This window comes from Heloderma suspectum, chromosome 2 (assembly GCF_057233095.1).
Source record: "Heloderma suspectum isolate Gila_16-S chromosome 2, 16-S_ref, whole genome shotgun sequence".
NCBI lineage: Eukaryota > Metazoa > Chordata > Lepidosauria > Squamata > Helodermatidae > Heloderma > Heloderma suspectum.
Genome location: NC_139459.1, coordinates 25,872,080 through 25,891,838, shown reverse-complemented (window position 1 = coordinate 25,891,838; position 19,759 = coordinate 25,872,080). Strand labels below are relative to the sequence as shown.

General features: G+C 43.9%; 1 protein-coding gene across 1 annotated transcript in view; it reads left to right on the top strand.

Moving 5' to 3' along the window:
* Nucleotides 1-19,322, top strand: part of ADAMTS12 (ADAM metallopeptidase with thrombospondin type 1 motif 12) — a 234,615-nt gene extending 215,293 nt beyond the window's left edge. The window contains exons 19-23 of the mRNA XM_084833026.1: nucleotides 5,002-6,105; nucleotides 13,724-13,876; nucleotides 16,154-16,327; nucleotides 16,860-17,013; nucleotides 18,542-19,322. Of these exons, the coding sequence (XP_084689152.1) occupies nucleotides 5,002-6,105; nucleotides 13,724-13,876; nucleotides 16,154-16,327; nucleotides 16,860-17,013; nucleotides 18,542-18,690 (1,734 nt within the window). The 3' untranslated portion in view covers nucleotides 18,691-19,322. The remainder of the gene's footprint in view (nucleotides 1-5,001; nucleotides 6,106-13,723; nucleotides 13,877-16,153; nucleotides 16,328-16,859; nucleotides 17,014-18,541) is intronic.
* The last annotated feature ends 437 nt before the right edge of the window (nucleotides 19,323-19,759 follow it).

Genomic DNA, 19,759 nt, shown 5'->3' with positions numbered 1-19,759 from the left:
GACAGGGAAGATGGGAATATGCTGTGTGTGGAAGGTGTTGAGGGGGATGGGGTGTGTTGTGTGTGCAGGGGTATGTGTTAGAGTGTTGATGTGTGACTGGGTTTGCTTATGTGGGGATGGGTGTATGTTGGGGTGTGGTTTGTGGGGATGGGTGTGCGAGATGTTTGTGTGTATGTGGTGCATGTATAGGGTGGGGAGATGGGTGCATGTGGATGTATGTGTGTGGGGATATGGTGTGATGTGTAGATGGCGGGGGGTTATGGAGTATGTGTATGGGGGGACATTTGGTGGTGTGTGTGTGTGGAGATGGGTGTGGCAAGGGGCAATGGGGAGATGAGTGGTGTGTGGGGATGTTGGATTGGTGCACTGAGATATGTATTTGTGGCATGAAGTTCAGTAGGATTGGTGTATGTGGGTTGAGGGATCACGCATAGATGGAAGGGATGGGTATGTCTGTGTCACTGAGGTGTGTAACTGGACTGGGCTGAGAATCTGAGTTCCCCCAATGCGTTTACTTATCTTTTATGTAGAAAACCTACAATAGAATATGATTAGTTTTGATCTCTTACCTGATAAGTGTCTTTGCATGCATAATGAAGGAACACAATCAAATGGAACATACTAACCTACCTACACCTGCTATCAAAATTCAAACATGAAAATTTGAAGGAGAACCTTTTAAAAGCAAATTATTTTCAGCTCTATCAAGGCCAGACATATTCCAAGTTCCTTTTCTAATGTCCTGGAGCCAATGCTAACTTGTGACAGCTAACCAAGAGCTGTAAACGTTTCTTACCTGCCAAATGGCTTTGCCTGCAGGAAGAAGCACAGTCAAAACTACTGTGCATATTAACCTACCTAAATTCTCTGCTAAATTACTATTACCTTAAACTTTGAATAACTAAACATGTAATCCTATGTTTAGATAGAAAAAAGTCTTACAAGTCCCAACATGCCTGGCTAGGGCATACTGGGAGGACTTTTTTCAGTCTGAACATGCATAGGATTGCACCTTAAGTAATCCAGCTTAGCTCTCCCCCCTCCTACTGGCTTACTTGGCCATTTTTATCTTCTTTAATTTTTCTCAAGACAGGCTAATTTTATCTGTTAAGAGATCCATACCCCTCTCCTCCCCCAGTCGAATTATGGTACCCAGGAGAGAGATACATTTTTGTATTTGGTTCCCCAAAACGTATTGACATACCTTGTCTACAGAAAAGCGACAATAAAATACAATTACATTGGGTCTCCTGCCTGGTAAATAGATTTGCCTGCATGAAGGGGCACAGTCAAGTGCAAGGTATTAACTCATCTAAATTACTAATTTACTTAAATTTCCCAAATTATTAATTCTTGAACAACTAGCTAACACAATGAAATATAAAGCAATCCTGCCTGTAAAGACTGTGCATAGCTAAACTAACTATGAACCTAACGACGATCTCTGTAACCCACTCTGCTCCCCAACTGCCCCTAGAGTGTTTTGAAATGAAAAGCAGCAACTGACGCTTCAGCTAAAACTCGGGAACGGTTGTGTAGGCATTACTGTGACCTCAGAGATTCATTTCATGCATGTCTCTATTTTAAAGGGATATCCCGCTTTTCCACTGCAACAGCCTGCGTCCAGTTGATCAACATGAATAAAAACCACAGCAGTAGATGATATCTAATTTTGGTTGGCTTGTTGCTAGGCTCTTGGTTTTCTCTAATGCTAAAGCAAGAGAGGCTGGGGCAGGGGTAGGTAACGCGGTGCCCCTGGGCACCAATGTGCGCCTAGACACCTCTCTTGGGGCCCACCAAAGTGCCCTACTCCTCTCACTTAAAAAAACACCACCACATTTTCTTACTGGCCGCTGAGATTGCTGTGAAATAGGTTTCTATTGGTGCTGAAAACTGTGGGTTCAAAGGGTTCTTTAGTGAATTGGGTCTCTGAGCCTACCTCTGCCTTGGACTCAGTCTTTTGAGCAGGTTACTTGTCCTTTGTCATGCCTCCCGTGGCAGCCATTTTGTGGTGGTGCCCAGGACAATTTTTCAAAGTGCCAAACGTGCTTGTGACCCAAAAAGGTTGCCTAACCCTGGGCTAGGGGGTTGGGCTTAGTGTTGGTAAGTGTACACTTATCAACAAGTGAAGAACTGAATGGTAGTAGGAAGTGGCAAGGGCTGACGTTTGCACTAAAGAAGGGTAACACTACATGGGGATGTCAGTGTGATAAATACCATCCTCAATTAGGTGAAGCTGACTGTAATCCCAGTTAACCAGGCTTTCCCCCCGTCTGCCATCAGCAAGCCCATTTCTGAGGAGGAAGAACCAATTGGAACCAGCACTGTTATATTCCTGAGCAATTCTGACCATGCTACTTTACCAGACACGGGAAAGAGGAGGTAGAATTCTGATGGAGCGTGCTACTTTTCTAGTCATCAGTAGACAAGAAACCATGAAAGAACAATTAGCCTTGGTTTCTTATAAGGTCCACATAGATGGGGGTGTCATTTCCCTCCGAAATTTGGTTTCTATGTAATTAAACCCCCAAAAGTAAGGCTCTAAAGCACGGGTCCCTTACCTTTTTGGGTTTGGGGCACATTTGAAATTAAGAGAGGTCTCACAAAGTGGCTGCCATGCAGGAAATTGTTCATAAAATGGCTGCCATGGTGGGCATGGCCAGTCACAAGAGACTAGTTTCATAAAAGGAAGACTGTATGACTAAAAGAAAAGTAACTTGCCCAAGACCTAAGTACAAGGCAGAAGTGGGGTCTGAGCTCCAAAACCACTTTTTCGAACTCAAATAAAGATGGCACAAGAGAGCAGCACTTCACTTTGCAGCATACCAGCATACCAGTTTTATTTTTTAAAATCTTAAGAAAGAAATAAGAATCAGGAGGAGTAGGGAGCCTGGCAGGCACCAAGAGAGATGTCTACAGATTCCATGGTGCCATAGGCACCATGTTGGAGACCCCAGCTCTAAAGCCAAGGGTGGCCAGACTTCAGGCTTGCAATGTCCGCTTTGTTTTTTTATTAAGATCCTGAGGTCCACCATCCAGAGCCAGGTGCAAAATACTTCCATAAAATTTAAGGAAATGGGTGGGGGTACTCCAAGCACATGCTCAATCCAGGAATTCTTTTTCAGTCCCAGAACTAAGCTCACAGTCCTTTCGCACAAAAGCCCACTCTTGGTTTCTTCCTAACTGTTCTTCATTTTAGCAGCCTCATTCAGAAAAAAAAGCAAGGCCTTTTCGTTGCAATTGTTTTTTTAAAATGGGAGTCAGAAACCTTTGCCTCTGTGCTGCAGATCACCTCCTAAGATCTCGTGGGAGGCCCTGCTCAACCTTTTTCCACCCCACTGCTCCAACGTCAATAAAGGAAAAAAGGCCTACAACTTGTAGGCCTTCTAGCATGCTTTTTGGCATGCCCCATGTCTTCTGTTCAAGTCACGTAATGGTTTCTCTTCCAAGAAACTTCCAAAAAGTGATTTTTTGTGCAGATTTCCCCCCCCCCTCTTTTTTTTTTTTAACACAGGTTTCTACTGAAACAGGTTACTACTGAAACAGGAGAGCCAGTGTAGTGTAGTGGTGAGAGTGACGGACTGGGAGCCGGGAGATCCAGGTTCTAGTCCCCACTTGGCCATGGAAGCTCACTGGGTGACTTTGGGCCAGTCACAGGCTCTCAGCCCAACCTACCTCACAGGGTTGTTGCTGTGAGGATACAACGGAGAGGAAGAGGATAATGTAAGCCGCCTTGGGTTCCTTGCAAGAAGAAAAAAGGCGGGATATAAATGCAATAATAAATAGGATGACATGGACTTATGAAAGCAACACCAACCAGAAATAGAGTGATCTACAACAATCCATCCTCACAAAAAAAAGAAATATCTCTCCCCCTTTATAATTAAACATCTCATTCTTTAATTTAAAAAAAGGATGCTTATAAGAACAACTGCTCACTTCTGAACTCAAATGTGGAACGTTAGGTTTTTCACTTTCCCATTACCAAGAACACCTGGCTTGATTTTGCTGTGATTAGTTAATAACAGGTGTATAATAGTTTTGTTGCTCCTAACTCCAATGCCTTCAAGCTGTTATTCCTCCCTCCTGTAAAAATTAAATGAAGGATGAAATTGGATATGCTTTTACCAAAATTCCTCTGTTGATCATTTTGTGTGCCCTTTCAACTCCCACTTCTCTTCTAATTTCTGTGATGCTGGTAGTAATTGAATTAAATTAATTTTAGCTAATATTGTTGATGAAGCATAAGATCTGCATTAATGACTCTCTTTTCAGCAGAGCCATGTTCCAATTTCCTGTGATGTGGCTTGACAGTCTGGTGTCTGCTAAAGAGCCGAGTAACTAGGGTGGGGACGTCAGTTATCATGGTAGATATGGACAGATGGAAATAATGCCAAATTATAGAATATTTTCTTTGCAGTATGGAATAATACTACATTTTAATAACATTTTTTTCCAGGGTGAATGATAAACCTGAAAACGCATTCAGAGTCTTAAGGGAGGTTCAGGTGCCCCCTACAGACACATATATTGAAAGAACATGTTAGGACTTTCCCAATCTGATGATCTCTAGTTGTTTTGGACTACAACTCCCAGCATTCCTGAACATTGGCTGTGCTTGATGGGAGTTGAACTCTGAAACATCTGGTGGGCACCAGGCTGGGGAGGCCTGCATTAGGGCAAGGGTAGGGAACCAGGATTGGTCCAAGGACTAATCCGGAGTCCCAGATGACATCAGGGAGCAAGACCCCCCCCCCCAAACCCGCCCTCCCGAAAAGCACTCAGCCAGTGCCTGGAGGACTGGATCCACCAGGTGCTGGCTAAGTCATGTGCCCGGTTTTCCCACTGCTCACTGTCCCAGTCGGGACACCACACTGCGCTGCTGCACACAGAACAAAAGGTTCCTGGTTATAGTCCTTGCAGTTCCTAAAAGCAGGTTAGGTATTTTTATATGGCTATGTGACGGAGAAATGGATGAGATAGTTTGTGTTTATTTTACAGTGTACAGTTACCTGTGGTGGAGGGGTACGGACTCGTAACATCACCTGTACCAAAAACAATGGGGAACCTTGTGATGTTTCAAAGAAACCCCATTCTAAAGCTCTATGTGGTCTCCAGCAGTGTCTATCCACCAGAAGACTACTGACCCCCCATATTAAACCGCCGAGTTGGAAGATAATCAGGAGAATGGGATCTAACCCCAGAAGAGGCCCTGCGGACAAATTGCCCACCCCAAAACCAAGGCCAAGCATCCCAATGACAACAAAAATGCCTGAGCCCAGAAATGTTACTTTGATACCCACATCTGTTAGCCTTATGAATTTTCCCAAACAAGAAGACTTGGAAGTAAAAATATTACAAAATAATTCAAGTGGTGCAGGCAATCATAATAATTATTCCAACTTATTTAGTGACAATAGTTCACTGCAAAATAGCACTTATGGGCCTATCACAAATAATGCAGGTATTTCAGATGTTACAAATGTGGGAAGCATATCCAACATGAAACCCTGCAATTCTTCAGGAGGTGGCTTTATAAATAAAGGCTCCTTTACCACTAACCCCATGTCTTGGATTGTCACCCCAAGGGATCATTATTTAACTGAAGTACCTGATACAGTGTCTAACAGTACTGATGGAGAAACAAAAGACAAAACCCAAAGTGAATGGCCAACAAGAAGATCCCCTACTACCATCCCTGGCAACACCTCAAAAACCTCACCAATAGATGACCATCTTGACAGCTTTAGTCAAGTTCCTGTTACCCCAATAGCAGGAGTGGAAATTTCCTTGACAACAATAGATCTCAAAGGTCTTCATGTACAAATAAATACACCTGTAGCAGCAGATCCTGTTACAGAACAGCCGACACTGTTAGATGATACATCAAGAGACAAGTCTGCAAATAGAATGACACCAAATCCCTCTGTCAATGAAACATCCACTCGGCCCACAGAAAGTCAATTTCAGTGGGACACCAATGTGCCAAAGAACCAGGATGAGGCTTTCAGGAGAACATTGCTGAATGGCTCTGATCCAAATCCTCCAGAGGAGCCCATAAATTCATGTCTTGGTGCCTACTGGGTGGTGGGGAACTGGAGTCAGGTGAGTGTTAGAATTTCTTTGTTTTGCTCATGGTAACTCAAGTCATGCTTACTGTATTGCCACCACCTTTATCATTATTATCGTCTTAAAATGAAGAGCCTTTAGCTGCATTCTTAATAAAACTATTATCCATGCACAGCACCTACAAACCAGTCTTTATTAAATAACCCTAATCACTTTTGTTAACCTCTTCTGGGTCATTCCATGTCCATTTTATCCTTCCTTCAAGATGCTATAATTATCGCCACTATGGACAACGCCAATAATATGAGGCTTGGCTGGGAGGAAGACTTAGAAATTAAAACTGATGAGCACAAATGGTTGCAGATGTGGTCTCAACCACCTTTAAGAACAGCTTCAGCTAGAATTCAAGAGGCAGCTCTGCTTTTTAGATGGCACTGGACACCTCTAAAATTACACCATATTGAAAACTCCGTTTCACCACTTTGCTGGAGAGGTTGAAATACAATAGGTTCTTTTATGCATATGCGGTGGACATGTTAGCCAGTAAAAAAAAAAAAATTGGGAAGCTGTCTTGAGGAAAATTTATAACATTACAGGGCAACTGCTGGCTCCTACTCCAGGTCATGCTCTCTTGTCCCTTACTGGCCAATTAGGTGTTCCTATAGTCCACAAGGAGTTGGTCACTGTTATTCAGAGAAATTAATGCAACACAGCAAAGTTGTGCGTGGTTTGTCTAGTATAGACAAGTTTGATGAGGTAGGGTTCCCTTTCATCAAATATATTCATCCTCATTTTTCTCCTCCACTTACCCATGTTTCCCTGTGGCGGTGTTCAATAAGACAACTTGACATGGATGGTTAAAAGATTGTGCTTTGTTTTTAATATTGTGGATTAGATCTATACAGTATTTTAGACAAGATACATACATACGCACATACATACATATATCATCCTGACTGTGTAATGTTGTACTTCAGTATTGCTTGTAGTTTGTTTTTTTTAGTTTGTATAATACAGTTTTTAAAAAGATGCTGTAATTACAACTACACACAGAAATAAAAACGGGAGTGGGCCACTGTTTTGTACAGTGGCTCTTAAATCCCAAGGAATAAAGGAGTTACTCAGGTCTGAATGTAGCAGAACATCAAGAGAGCAGAAATATAGGCTGTTCTGTATAAGCAGAGTTGAAATCAGGACAGCTGAAATATTTTAGGTTGGTCACCTTTTTGGAAACCAACAGACATTCATTAAAAGACAATTTGGCACTAAAGAGAGTAATGTGGACGGGAGGCCCAGTTATCTGAATGAGGAACAAAAGGGGGGAGGTACTTGCTCTCTTATTAATCTTCCTTTCCAGGGATAAATACAAAATTTGGCTATGCTCCTGCCTTCGTTAACAATGCTGTTAGGTCAAAATTAGATATGACGTTAAAACGCATCTTTCATTTACTGTGCATTTTTAATACACATAGCAACTGGGAGGGCTGACAATTGCCAGGATTGTAACAGGCTGTGAGGGGGAGTTTAACCCTTTCCTCCTCTGCTGTGGTCCTGGCAGCAGGACTGGGGAGGTTTCTCCCGACGCAAATTGATGCTTCGAGGGAGCCTTTTGTTGTTGTTTTTACAAGACAGCAGCACTGGAGAAGAGCTTCTTCTTCCTGCTTGCTGCAAACCCAATAATTATCAGTCCCACCCACCCAGTCATGTGGCTGCTATTTGCATTTAGCTGCATTTAACCTCACGTTCATTTCGGCCCTCAGAACTAGCTGTCTGGGCTGAATAATCTAGTGATTTTGGCAGAATAAAGGTTTCTGCCCGAAAAGCACTTTGCACAAACCATTTTGCACAGCAGTTCATGCTACATGATGAATTGCTGTGGTAAGTGAGGGCAACTGAAGGAAATTTATAGCACCAGTAGTCCCCATAGCCATGCTCCTAAGGAGAGTCCAAAAATCCAGTTCTAGCAGTTTTCATCTCCACCAGGAATAGTTCTTTTGTAAAGCTAATGAGTCTTAATTGCCCATTTGAGACCACGTCACTGCAGAATCCCTTAGCAACCTGCCTGGTCACTGAGGTCATCGGAAGGCTTGCTCCTGGTGGTTCCACAGGGACCCATGGCCTGATTGGAGTCCACCAGGAGAAGAACTTTCAGTGTGGTTGCCCCCTTTCTTTGCAATTCCCTGCCCCTGGAAGTAGGGATGGCAGAGAATTTCTCCATGAATCTCCGGGAGGCCGAATGCCAACGCATTCGGCCCCCCGAAATTGGTGGTGAAATTCTCCGCCCCCCCGCCCCCCCCGGGATGGGACTTACCTCCTTCGAATGTCCCTCTCGGCGGTGGGTCCAGGCGGCGTTTCGGCGGGGGCGGCGGCCAGTCTTCCGACCGGCTGCCGCCACCGCCGCCATTACAAAGTAAAGTAAAAAACAAAACAAAACATTTGATAGGCTACGTAACGATTCACGTAGCCTACCACGGCTAGATTTTCAAAGGCAGCCGTGATAGGCTACGTAAATCTTTATGTAGCCTATCACGGGTGACTTTGAAGAAAAAAAAAAGCACGTACGCAAATGGCGGCACCCATGGGTGCCGCCATTTGCGTTCCTTGTTTGGGCAGAGGTAGTCTATGTAAAGATTTACGTAGACTATGGCAAAAATAAGGGCAACGCTATTTGCCCTTATTCCAGGAGTTATTCCAGGAGTTATTCCTTATTCCAGGAGTTATTCCTTAATTGACCAGTCACGGTACTCTGTTTTTAAAATAGCATAAATCTGGTGTTTCAATCTTTTTATCCTTTTACTGTTTTATCTCTTGTGTTCACTGCTCTGAAATCTCTTCTAGATATGGAGCGGTATACAAATATTGTAAGTAAGTAAGTAAATAAACTTCTGCCAACCTAGCAGTTCGAAAGCAAGAAATTGCAAGTAGATAAATAGGTACCGCCTCGGCGGGAAAGGTGACAGCGTTCCGTGCACCTCGGTGTTCAGTCATGCCGGCCACATGACCACGGAAGCATCTTCAGACAGCGCTGGCTCTTCGGCTTAGAAACGGGGATGAGCACCGCACCCTAGAGTCGGACACGACTGGTTGGGGACACCTTTACCTTTTTAAAGTAAATAAATAAATAAATAAATAAATAAATAACTGCATTGCAACAAGGAAAAATTCATTCCCCCAAGCTTCTGTGAGGATTGCAGCTTACCACAGAGAGAACAGGGAATTCTGAGGATGGTGACAGATGACACCATTGTCCCTGAGAATCACAACATGCCAGCATGGTGTCCCTGAGAACCCTGGCTCCATTACACCACTCTCCAGCACAATGCTATGTATGTCTCCTCAGAAGCATGTCCCAGTGAGTTCAGTGGACCCTGCTGGCAGAGCCCTAGCCTGAGAGTTGTATTGCTAGTAATAAAAAAAGTTAAAAGGTTGTGGTGATGTTAAAGCCTTGTTTTATAAAAACTGGAGCTGTGCACAAATGGCCTCTCAAAATTCTCCACCCTATTTTGGGCAGAGAAATTGGTGAGGGGCATTTTACCAAATTTCTCCGTGGAGAGAATAAATTTTCCAACATTCCCTTGGGAGTGGGTTTCAGCATTCGCAGTGGCAGTAGCACAGCTTCTTTCTTTTGTCTGAAGGGTTTCTTTTTCTGCTGCTGCGTTGGCAGCCTGTCCCATCATTTTGCATCCTCCACGGTGTCCCAGACCTAGCATCATTCCAGGGCATTGTGAGGAAAAAATGGCTGCCGCTACAAAAATAAAATAAAATGGTGGAGAATATTCAGAGAAAATTCTGCAAAGTGAACTTCTTGGGAAAGAAAAAAAAAACATTCTTAAGAAATTTTGGCACAACCGCAGGAACACAGAGACAACACATCTCAATTTTACAAATGGATTATACAAATAATTCACTTCTCTGAACCATTCATTTATGCTTCTTGTGAAATTGATGAGAATGGCTTGTTACACAGCATGCTACAACTCACTGGAAAACTCTGAGGTGCTGCCATTAAAAAAATTCATAACAGCTTGTAAAAGCAGTAAGGGAAGAAATTAATGTTCTCCCATTTTGCAGTTATAAAATTGTCAAGTCAGAGTGCCATGGAGACTTGCAGTACGATGGAATAGTTCTGCACAGCTGTTGCTTGTCTCTTAAAAGGATTCCCCCTTCTGACTGAAAGAGAAGCAGCCTTTTCCAAGACCTTATTAAGGCAAAGTACTTGGCACTTCAACCAATTTAGGCCCACTGAAGGTAAAGGTATTAGATCAGTTTACTTTCAAGTGCTTCAGCTTGACCTCAAATTGGCATTGCCACCAAAATTTTAACTAAAACAAAATAGAAATTAAATTCTGCTTGTATACAACATTTGAAGAGTTTTCAAGCCAAAACAGTCTCAATAAAATAGTGAAATTTTTCAGGGTTGGGCAGCCTACGCAGTCCTTAGTGCAAAGTGATGGGGTGTTTTTTTTAAAAAAAAATTGTATGAATCATGGATGGGTGAGGGTCAAAATCCAATGTCACATGAGCAGACTTCCACTTGGGCAATGGGATTTCCCCCTCCTCTCCTCCCCCTTGCAGCCCCCTCTGCCCTCTCCCCCATGCTCTCGAGGAGCTCCTCAATTCCCAGGAACAGATTTTGAGGGCATGCAGGAATCTACAGGTGGGAGGAAAGGAGAGGGGAGGCCTGTTGCATGAGCAGAAGTCTACTCTTACGACATGGGACTTCACCCTTCATCCATCCATCCCAACTTGAAAAACTTCTTCTGTATTCATACAAATCTGAAAAAATTCAGTTTGCAGTAAGAACTGTGTGAACCTGTCCAGCCCTGAAAAATACAGCATCGTCCTCCGTCGTGCTGAGAGTTCTACTCACATTCAAGTTAATGCCCCTTCAGACTTTGTTGAACAGGGCCTATGTCTTTATATCGTAATGCCCTTGTAGCCTCCAACACTGATTGGCTAAGCCAGTGTGATGTCACCAACATTCCTTTCAGCTGCTCAAGGAACAAGTTGTTCAGCAGCAGAATGTACACAGTTCAGCTTTAGTGAGTTAAGGGAAAGTTGTCCGTTTAGCTAGGATTCAAGTTTCAAACAGTAGGAAAGCTGAAGTGCAAGGAGAGCACAAGCAGGGAGTGGAAGAAGTAGCAGGCAATGGGCTGAGAAAACCCAACCTGAGGGGCAAGTGTAGGTAGAAGAGTCCAGTTAAGCAGATAACACGTTTTATAGATCTCCATGCCAGGAAAAGTTTCACCTCTGTCAAGCAGCTGTTAAAGGTGGCAACCTCAGGACCCCAAGGCAGTGGTGTGGGATTAGTCACAGGGCATTGTCTAAAGCAATCTTCCCCAATCTGCTGCCCTCCAAACATTTTGGACTTCAACTCCTCTTAGCCTTAGCCAGTGTAGCCAATTGTCAGGAATGCTGGGAGTTGTCATCCCAAACATCTGGAGGGCAGCAGGTTGGGGAAGGCTGGTCTAAAGGTACATGAAGTAGCCGCCTTGCTGAAGCTAAGCAGGTCTGGCACTGGCCAGTGTGTGGATGGGAAACCACCTGGGAACCTCATAAATACCACCTTGAGCTCCGTCATGGAAGCTGCCTTATACCAGGTCAGGCTACTTGTCTGTCTAGCCCAGTATTGTTTGTTCGGACTGGCAGCTCTAGAGTCTCAGGAAGAGGTTATTCACATTGTCTGCTACATGGTCTGTATAATGAAGGTGTTGGGGATTGAGCCTAGGACCTTAAGAACATAAAGAAAGCCATGCTGATTCAGACCAAGGGTCCATCTCATCCAGCATTCTGTTCACACAGTGGCCAAGAAGCTGTCAACGGGAAACCCACAAGCAGGACATGAGTGCAACAGCATCTTCCCGCCCATGTTCCCCAGCAACTGGTGTACAGAGGCATGCTGCCTCTGAAACTGGACCTTCTGCATTCAAAACATGTGCTCCACCACTGAGCTATATGGCCCCTCTCCCCAGGGAAGAAAGGCAATCTTCATATTGATTTGAACCAACCTGTCCTGATTTAGCAAACCTTTCCAAACACAGTCCACTTAATTAGGCTGGGGGCCCTGCCAGCAGAAGTAGCAATGACTGATAATGGCCTCTTCAAGACCACTTCTACTCACAACAGGTTGATAAGGGCTGGTCCGAAAAGCCAAAGGTCAAGCAGCCCAAAAGTCATGCGGGGCAAAGTTCTGAGCATGTTATCTAGACCAGGGTGAGGCAAGAAGCAAGTCAGGTCCAGTCCAAAGGTGTGAGAAGACTGGTTTTCCAAAGCAGAAGGTCAGGATCACTGCATGAGCACAGGAAGTACACCAAGATGTTGTGTTCAGTGGCCTGCTTACGCTGCTTGCCACGCTTTTATCTGAGATAAAAGCCTGGGACACTCCCAACTCCCAGCTGCAACACATTAATGAGATTTCTGGTGAAGCTGGCTATAAAAGGAACGCATTACAGAGCTGAATTTCTTGCTTGTGGCCTGGCTTTTTTCTGGAGATACTGGGTTTGCTGCCTGTGCCTCATTCTTCATCACTCTTGAGGGCTGGGTGGCCTTGCCATGTCCGGCTCTGAATCTGAGTCATTCTGGGATGGAAGAATGAGAGGAGGGAGACCCCCCACCATCGGGCACTCCAGATGGGCCTGCCTCCTCTTCAGCTGCATGACCACTATCCTCCTGCAAAGCTGTCTCTGGAACATCCTCAGGTAAAGGAGAGCTCTCAAGCTCAGGTAAGGCAAGTTCTTCATCGGAAGAAGACTCTTGGGAGGGCAGGGATAACATAACTATTTAGCTCTGTTAGCAGTAGGCTTTTTGTAATGTATTTTATTTTGTGGCATATACACATACCAAAAGAGACATGTGATGATCCTGCAGAGCATGCTTGTTCCTACAGAAGTGCTATCAATGTGAGGAAATTATTTCCATTTGAAGCAACTCTGAAACAACTCTAGAAAGTAGGTTTATTTATCTTCTTGACTGTTTTAGTCTTCAGCCTCATTGAAAAGAGAAAGAGGGAAGTGAATTGGTATAATCGCAAATGATATGAAAGAGCTTCCTGATTTTAAAGAATGCTTAATACTGGGTGAGGTATAATGTATATTTCACATTATTTTCCTGAGCTGTCAAGATTTGAAGGAAAAAACAGCCACTGAAGAACTCAGTCTGAAGAAAAAGTGACCTTCATAGAAATCTTTACTTTTTGAATGTCACAAAGTTCACAAAAGATTGCAACTGTTGTGCTAACAGAGCCACAGATATTTCCGTCTCTGCCCATGCCATGTTCTTCTGTCAATTTTTGTCTACATTAAATATGATAGGTTAAGTCAACAGTAGAAGAAATTAGCTTCTGCTTCTATTTACTCTAGAGCACATGCTTTGCAGGCAGAAGGTCCCAGCTTCAATCCACAGCATCTCCAGATAGGGGGGCTGGGGAAGAATCCTGCCTGAAACCCTGGAGAGCCGCTGCCAGTCTGTGTCGACAGTACTGGGCTAGATGGACCAAGGATCTGACTCAGTATAAGGCAGCTTCCTATGTTCCTGTATTCCTCTCTTGTGCTGCAAATGAAATGCTTAAATATGCATCTCAAGAGGCAATCCCAGCAATGTAATTAAGATATGAACGTCAAGGCCCCAAGCCCTTTATTTCTGGGTTGTTTTGCAGTGTTCCACCACATGCGGGGTGGGGGCTTTTTGGAGGCCGGTGGAATGCAGCACCAAGAACGAATCCGACTGCCTGCACATTAAAAAACCTGATCTGGCCAGGAGGTGCTACCTCCGTCCATGTGCCCAGTGGAAAGTTGGGAACTGGAGCAAGGTAATTACTCTTAGAAATTTATTTTCATTTGCAGGTCCTTTTTAAACATTTATTTCTGTCTTTTGGAAGCAAGAAAAAATGCTCTCAAGGCATCACATTCTCTGACCCTGATTCAGAGAGCTGCATGTGGTCCTTCCCACTTGCAATGCTGCAAAATTGCCAAAAAGGGAAATGTATTCTTTGCTGAATGCTTCCTAAGAAACCAGTGCGTAATTTTGGCTCAGCCCTAATCGTAGACTAATTTATTTTACCCCAAACACATTTCAGTATCTCAGGTCCAAGTTGATTTGATGATTATATCATTAAGATAGAAAGTGGAAAGGGAGGTTTAATTAAAATGGATTGTATGGCATTGATTATAAATCCCATTATGGAGCTAATTTTAATACAAATATGTTTTTTTCATACCAGCTATTTTTAAATTTAATATCAGTTGTCTGTTCTTACATACGGAGAGGGTTATATTTAAAAAAACAACTGTCCTTGATTAATTAAACTGTGGCTGGTCTTTTCATTATAAAACATGACTATTATTATTCCTGGCAGCTATAAAAAATAGTATCTAAGGATAACAACCTAAGCCTATTCAGCATGAAAATTTTAAAACACTGAAAGACTTTAGCTCCTCTCAGAAGGTACGCGCTCAGGCAGGAGCAATGCTGCGGAAAGGACTGTAGAGTTTCTCTTCAGTCCTTGATCTTAGTAACTTCTTGTTCACTGGATTCACGGTGTCTGAGGTAGGGATGTCAGAGAATTCCGCCACGGATCTCGGAAAGGCCGAATGCCAGTGCATTGGGCCCCCCGAAATCTGTGGTGAAACTGCCTGCCACCCCCCCCGTGGATCCCCCCCGGACGAGATTCACCTGGGGTCTCACCTAGCGTAGCGGGCGCTATTTGCGTCCCTTTTTGATTCACCGTTTTGGCCCACGTAAATATTTACGTAGGCTAAAACGGGGAATCAAAAAGGGACGCAAATAGCGCCCGCTACGCTATTTGCGTTCCCCTTTATTTTCACCATCATAGTCTACGTAAATATTTACGTAGATTAAGACGGTAAAAAGAAGGAACGCAAATGGCGGTGGCCGTAGCCGCCATTTGCGTACGTGTTTTTTTTTTTTACCCAGAGCCCTCTGTGGCCGGAAATCCGGCTGCGGACGGCTCTGGCCTGGCCTGGGCGGCTGCTCTGCAGAGCTGCCGCAGAGCACAGCCGGCCGTTCGAGGATTCCAGGGGGAGGAACGGAGCGCCTCCCCCCCCCCGGCCAGGATTCCAGGGGAAGGGACGGAACGCCTCCCCCCCACCATCAACATAATCCACGAAAGGTAAGTCACTTTCGTACATCCCTAGTCTGAGAAGCCCCTACTTCTCAAGGCTTCTTCACTGGAAGAGCTGCTCCGTAGTTTGCTTGCTCCCCAACAATTGAGGAGATTAGATTTTTGCAATTGGCAAAAGTAGTCTGGAAATTAAAACCTTAAGCTGAATTGCGGGGGAGTGAGCAAACTTCAGACGTCTTGGTCTCCTCTGAATCCTCCTCATTTTTATACAGTGAACAAAAACCCACCGGTGCATGTTGGAAAATCACCACACCCAGGGACGTTGCTTCCCGTTATTGCTGTCCATCCTATCCGTACACTCTCAACCAGCTTTGTGTTGCTATAGGAAATCGAGGCAGTATTTAGTACCAACAGGAAGGCTGGTCTGGCCTTTAAGACACTGTAAGTGACAGGGCCAGTTCTACCATTGGGCAGAGTGAAGCAACTGCCTCAAGGCATTCCCTCGTCTTGGAGCACAGAGCTGTGTGCCACAGTGTGTTTTTTGCACCCCTTAAACTAGCCTGCTCCCATTGGGTGTGGTGGAGGACCCTAACCTGTTACTAGTATTAAATAAGATTCAACTCTAATTCAGTGTCATGAAGGGCAGGGGCAGCAAAATGTCTTGCTGGCCCTAGTAGGTGGCTGGCAAGACCAGCACTTTGTAGCATGCGACAAGAGCAGATGGAGGAAATGTTCTCGAGGTTCATGGCTTCTCGAGGCTCATGACACACACCGCTTTTGTCCTTCCTAGGATGAACACCAGCCCTGGGAGGTAGGTTAGCCTGAGAGATGCTTACGGGCCCAACAACAGTCAGTGATCTTCATGGCCAAGCAGGGAGTTTTGCCGGTTCAGGCCCAATACTCCATCCACTGCACCACACTAGCTCTCTTGTGAAGTGGACCACAGATTCCAGTTAGGCTTTGCTAAAGCTAGAGACCACCTTCTTACTGCTCTTCTCTCCACAGTGCTCCTCCAGCTGCGGCAGCGGTTTCAAGTCCCGTGATGCTCATTGCCTCGATGTCCGTGACAACAGAATCCTGAGGCCATTTCATTGCCAGCTAGTAGAACGCAAGCCACAGCTGAACACCAGCTGTAACGCAGGGCCCTGCTTGGAGTGGCGTGCAGAGCCCTGGAAGGAGGTACATGGTCTCTACTAGACCGAGCAATTAGCTGCCAATTACAGGCACAACCAGGAGGATGTTTCATGACATTATGTATGTTTAATCACATAATGTCCTCAAGGAAGGCACACAGTTATTATTGAATCTGGCGCTGCAGTTCCTCTTGGGACTACCAGATCATTTTTTATGTAAAACTGCCCAAGCTGCATATAGCCCCGAATGTTCTAGAATGCTCTTTTGTACAACTGTTAAGGTTCAGGAAACTTGTCCCCCTTTGCATCTGCCCTGCCCCCCGGTCTTAAAAACAAGGAGGTAAGTAGACATCAGTCCTGTTATAGGACAGAGTTAGGGGTGGATCCTGGACTTAAAAGAGTTGAACATTATGGACCTAAAGTACCTCAGGCACGTAGAGTGCCCTGCATGATTGGGCTCTTGTGGCTGTCAGTCTGCTAAGAAGCTGAGGTAGATGAACCCTTGGTCTGATCAAGCATAGCATTTCTAATGCTCTTCTTTAAAGTATCTGTGCATTGCCATTCAAAATGTCTTCCAGTGCTCTGTTCCATGCGGAGGAGGCACTCAGCAAAGAACAATACAGTGCATCAGTCTGGAAGACGGTGGGGCTAAGGATGGGAGCATGTGTGAACATGAGGCCAAGCCTCCAGACTCTCGAAAATGCAACCCACAGGAGTGCATGGGGAACACAGGTGGGTTTAATTCAACAGCAATCTGTACGAAGGTGTGCTCTTGTTTCAGGAATATAGAGCATCCCGCACAATAGGCCAGTTCACTGGGGATGCTATGGCATTGCTCTTTTGATCAACAAATATATGAAGACGTGTATCTTTAGACCTGCGACAACATGCAGTTTTCTGTTCCATTGCCACAATAATCTGCAAATTTAAAACGGGAAATCTACATGATAATCTCCATTTAAGTATGTGGTTTTTAATGTATTTTTCTCACCAAATACACATTTCTAGACATATTTTGTCCTAAGACACACATTTTCAAACACGCATTGGTATGTTTTTTGATCCAAGAACCGAATCACAAAAGAAATCCACAGGATAATTAGGTTCCGGGAGGTGCAGATGTAGATTCAGTTTGCATCAGAATTCATCAAGATGGAATGCTTCCCTGCACACATTAATTGTATGCCAATTCCACTTCCCAAAACAAGTTCAGAAAAACACATACACAAACATTTGAAATTTAAATAAATGCCTGCAGTCACTCTGAAGTGGCACTGACTTGAGCCATAAGATCAAGGCACAAACTAATAGGGAATAATTCTATTTACGGAATTATGGTGTCCTTATTGACAAGTACAAAAATAGAAATCACTTTTCCCTGTAAATTGAAAGAGACTGAATTTGGTTAATAAAAATCTGGAACAACGTCGACGTGATTAGACTACCAAACAAACTGGCCTGGATCTAAAATTGTTGTTCCGCCAGCAAAAGGACACCAGTGGCGGAACAGGGCTTCCTTGCCCTCTCGTACCCCCTGCAACCTTCTACGCACCCTCCAGATCGTCTGGAGCAGATTTGGAGGACACATGGGGGTGGGAGATGACATGGAGGTCCCATTCCACCAGTAATATCCTTCTGGTGATGGAACAGTGATTCTGGATCCAACCCAGTCACTGCAATTCAGAGAAGGAGGTCCATGAACAAAAGCAGGATGCTGCCTGTGTATGGCTTCCTGGATAAGGAATTGCAGGCATTAAGCAGATAGGCCTTGGCATGTGCCACTGAGCATAGATGTTGGCTATGTGCACCGCATTGCATTCAGCAGGGTGCATGCATGAATGCAAATTTTCCATCCACCTTTTGGCATCATGAGTCACATGCAAATACCATTTTTACACATGTTCGAGATGGATCTGGGCAAATATGTACAAGGAAAGGAGGAAAGAAAAAAGTATAATCATTTTCTGGAATATGTTATCCATTTATTTAAAATGTAGATATGGGCATTTGGAATTCTGGGGAATGCCAGGAGTTGTATAAACATGCATAAGGTTGCATCCTTAGGCTGCCATCCTATACACATTTATCTGGATGTAAGTCCTATTGAAGTCAATGCCGCTTGCTTTTGAGTAGACATGTATTGGATGCATTGTTAATTTCTTTCCTTCCATCTTTATGCAGTCTTACTGTCTTATGGTACCTCTGTTGGCACCAAACACTATTCACTTTTATTTATGCATATGTGCATTTTTTACTACAGGTTTGCCTTGCAGCAAGGATAGGCTGTCAGCGAATTTCTGCAGGATAGTGAGGGATGTCGGCAAATGTTCCATGCCATCGGTGCGGAATCAGTGCTGCTTCACATGCAAGAGACCTTGGGCTGGCGACAAGATGGGGACTCAGAATTGACCAAGCCTGAAACCATAATGTGACTGAGAAACTAGGATTGCCAAACCTGAATTTGACACTAAGAATGCTCTAGAGCTCTAGTACCTGTCCCACCATGGCCTATGGAACTATCATGCAGTGGCTTTAAACCTTTCCAAAGCACGGATACCCTTACCCCAGATTTGCAACATTGGACTTCCCGATTATTTTTGTCTGTTCAATATTTTAGGTTTTCTTACTTTTACTGTATCTATTTTCTCTGTGTCCTTCATTCCCCTGCCTTCTCCTTTGTCCTCTCCTTCAAGAAAAATGGTTGTAGTGTCACATTCCTGACTTGATGTAGGTCAGTGTTTGTTCATTCTCATAACTTCCTTTAGAAATGATATCTATTGAAGACCTTCATTCTAGCAAGGGAGAACTACAGGCAGTGGAAGGAGGGTTATCTGTGTTCAACTAATGCAAATGCCGCTGCACACCTCAATCTGTATTCAAATGTGCATCCAGGCTCCACTGAACTGGTTGAAAACATCTTTGGCCATCCCCATGGAGAGACATTTGTTTTCCACACAACTACTTACCACCATCATCCATTTATTTGTATGCCGCTTTCCCACAAGACTGTGCCCAAAGCATCTCACAACATATCAAACAGCAATAAATAGAATAATCCAAAACAAAATAATAGGAACAATTAAAATTAACCATTGTGTCAATAACTAGACAGGTAATAAAAATATCAACCATTCCCTACAACTCTGTATAAAAACAATACAGACAAACTGACCTAATCCAGCAAGTTAAAACAGGACAGAGAATAAAGCCTAACACAGAAATAAAAATACCCTGCATGCAAGACAAAATAGTTCTTCATTCTACAAAGGCAGCATAAGGTTATCCTTATGCTGCCTTTGTAGCATAGAGATAGGCAAATCTTTTTGTTTTCTCCTGCATTTGAATTTTTAAAATCTCAAGTTCTTTCTGTCTTGAATATGAAGAACTTTGCAAATTTGGGTGAATTTTTATAAAAAAACAAACAAACTGAAATGTAATGCTCTCACATTTGCACCAGCACAATTCAATAGATGGAGCT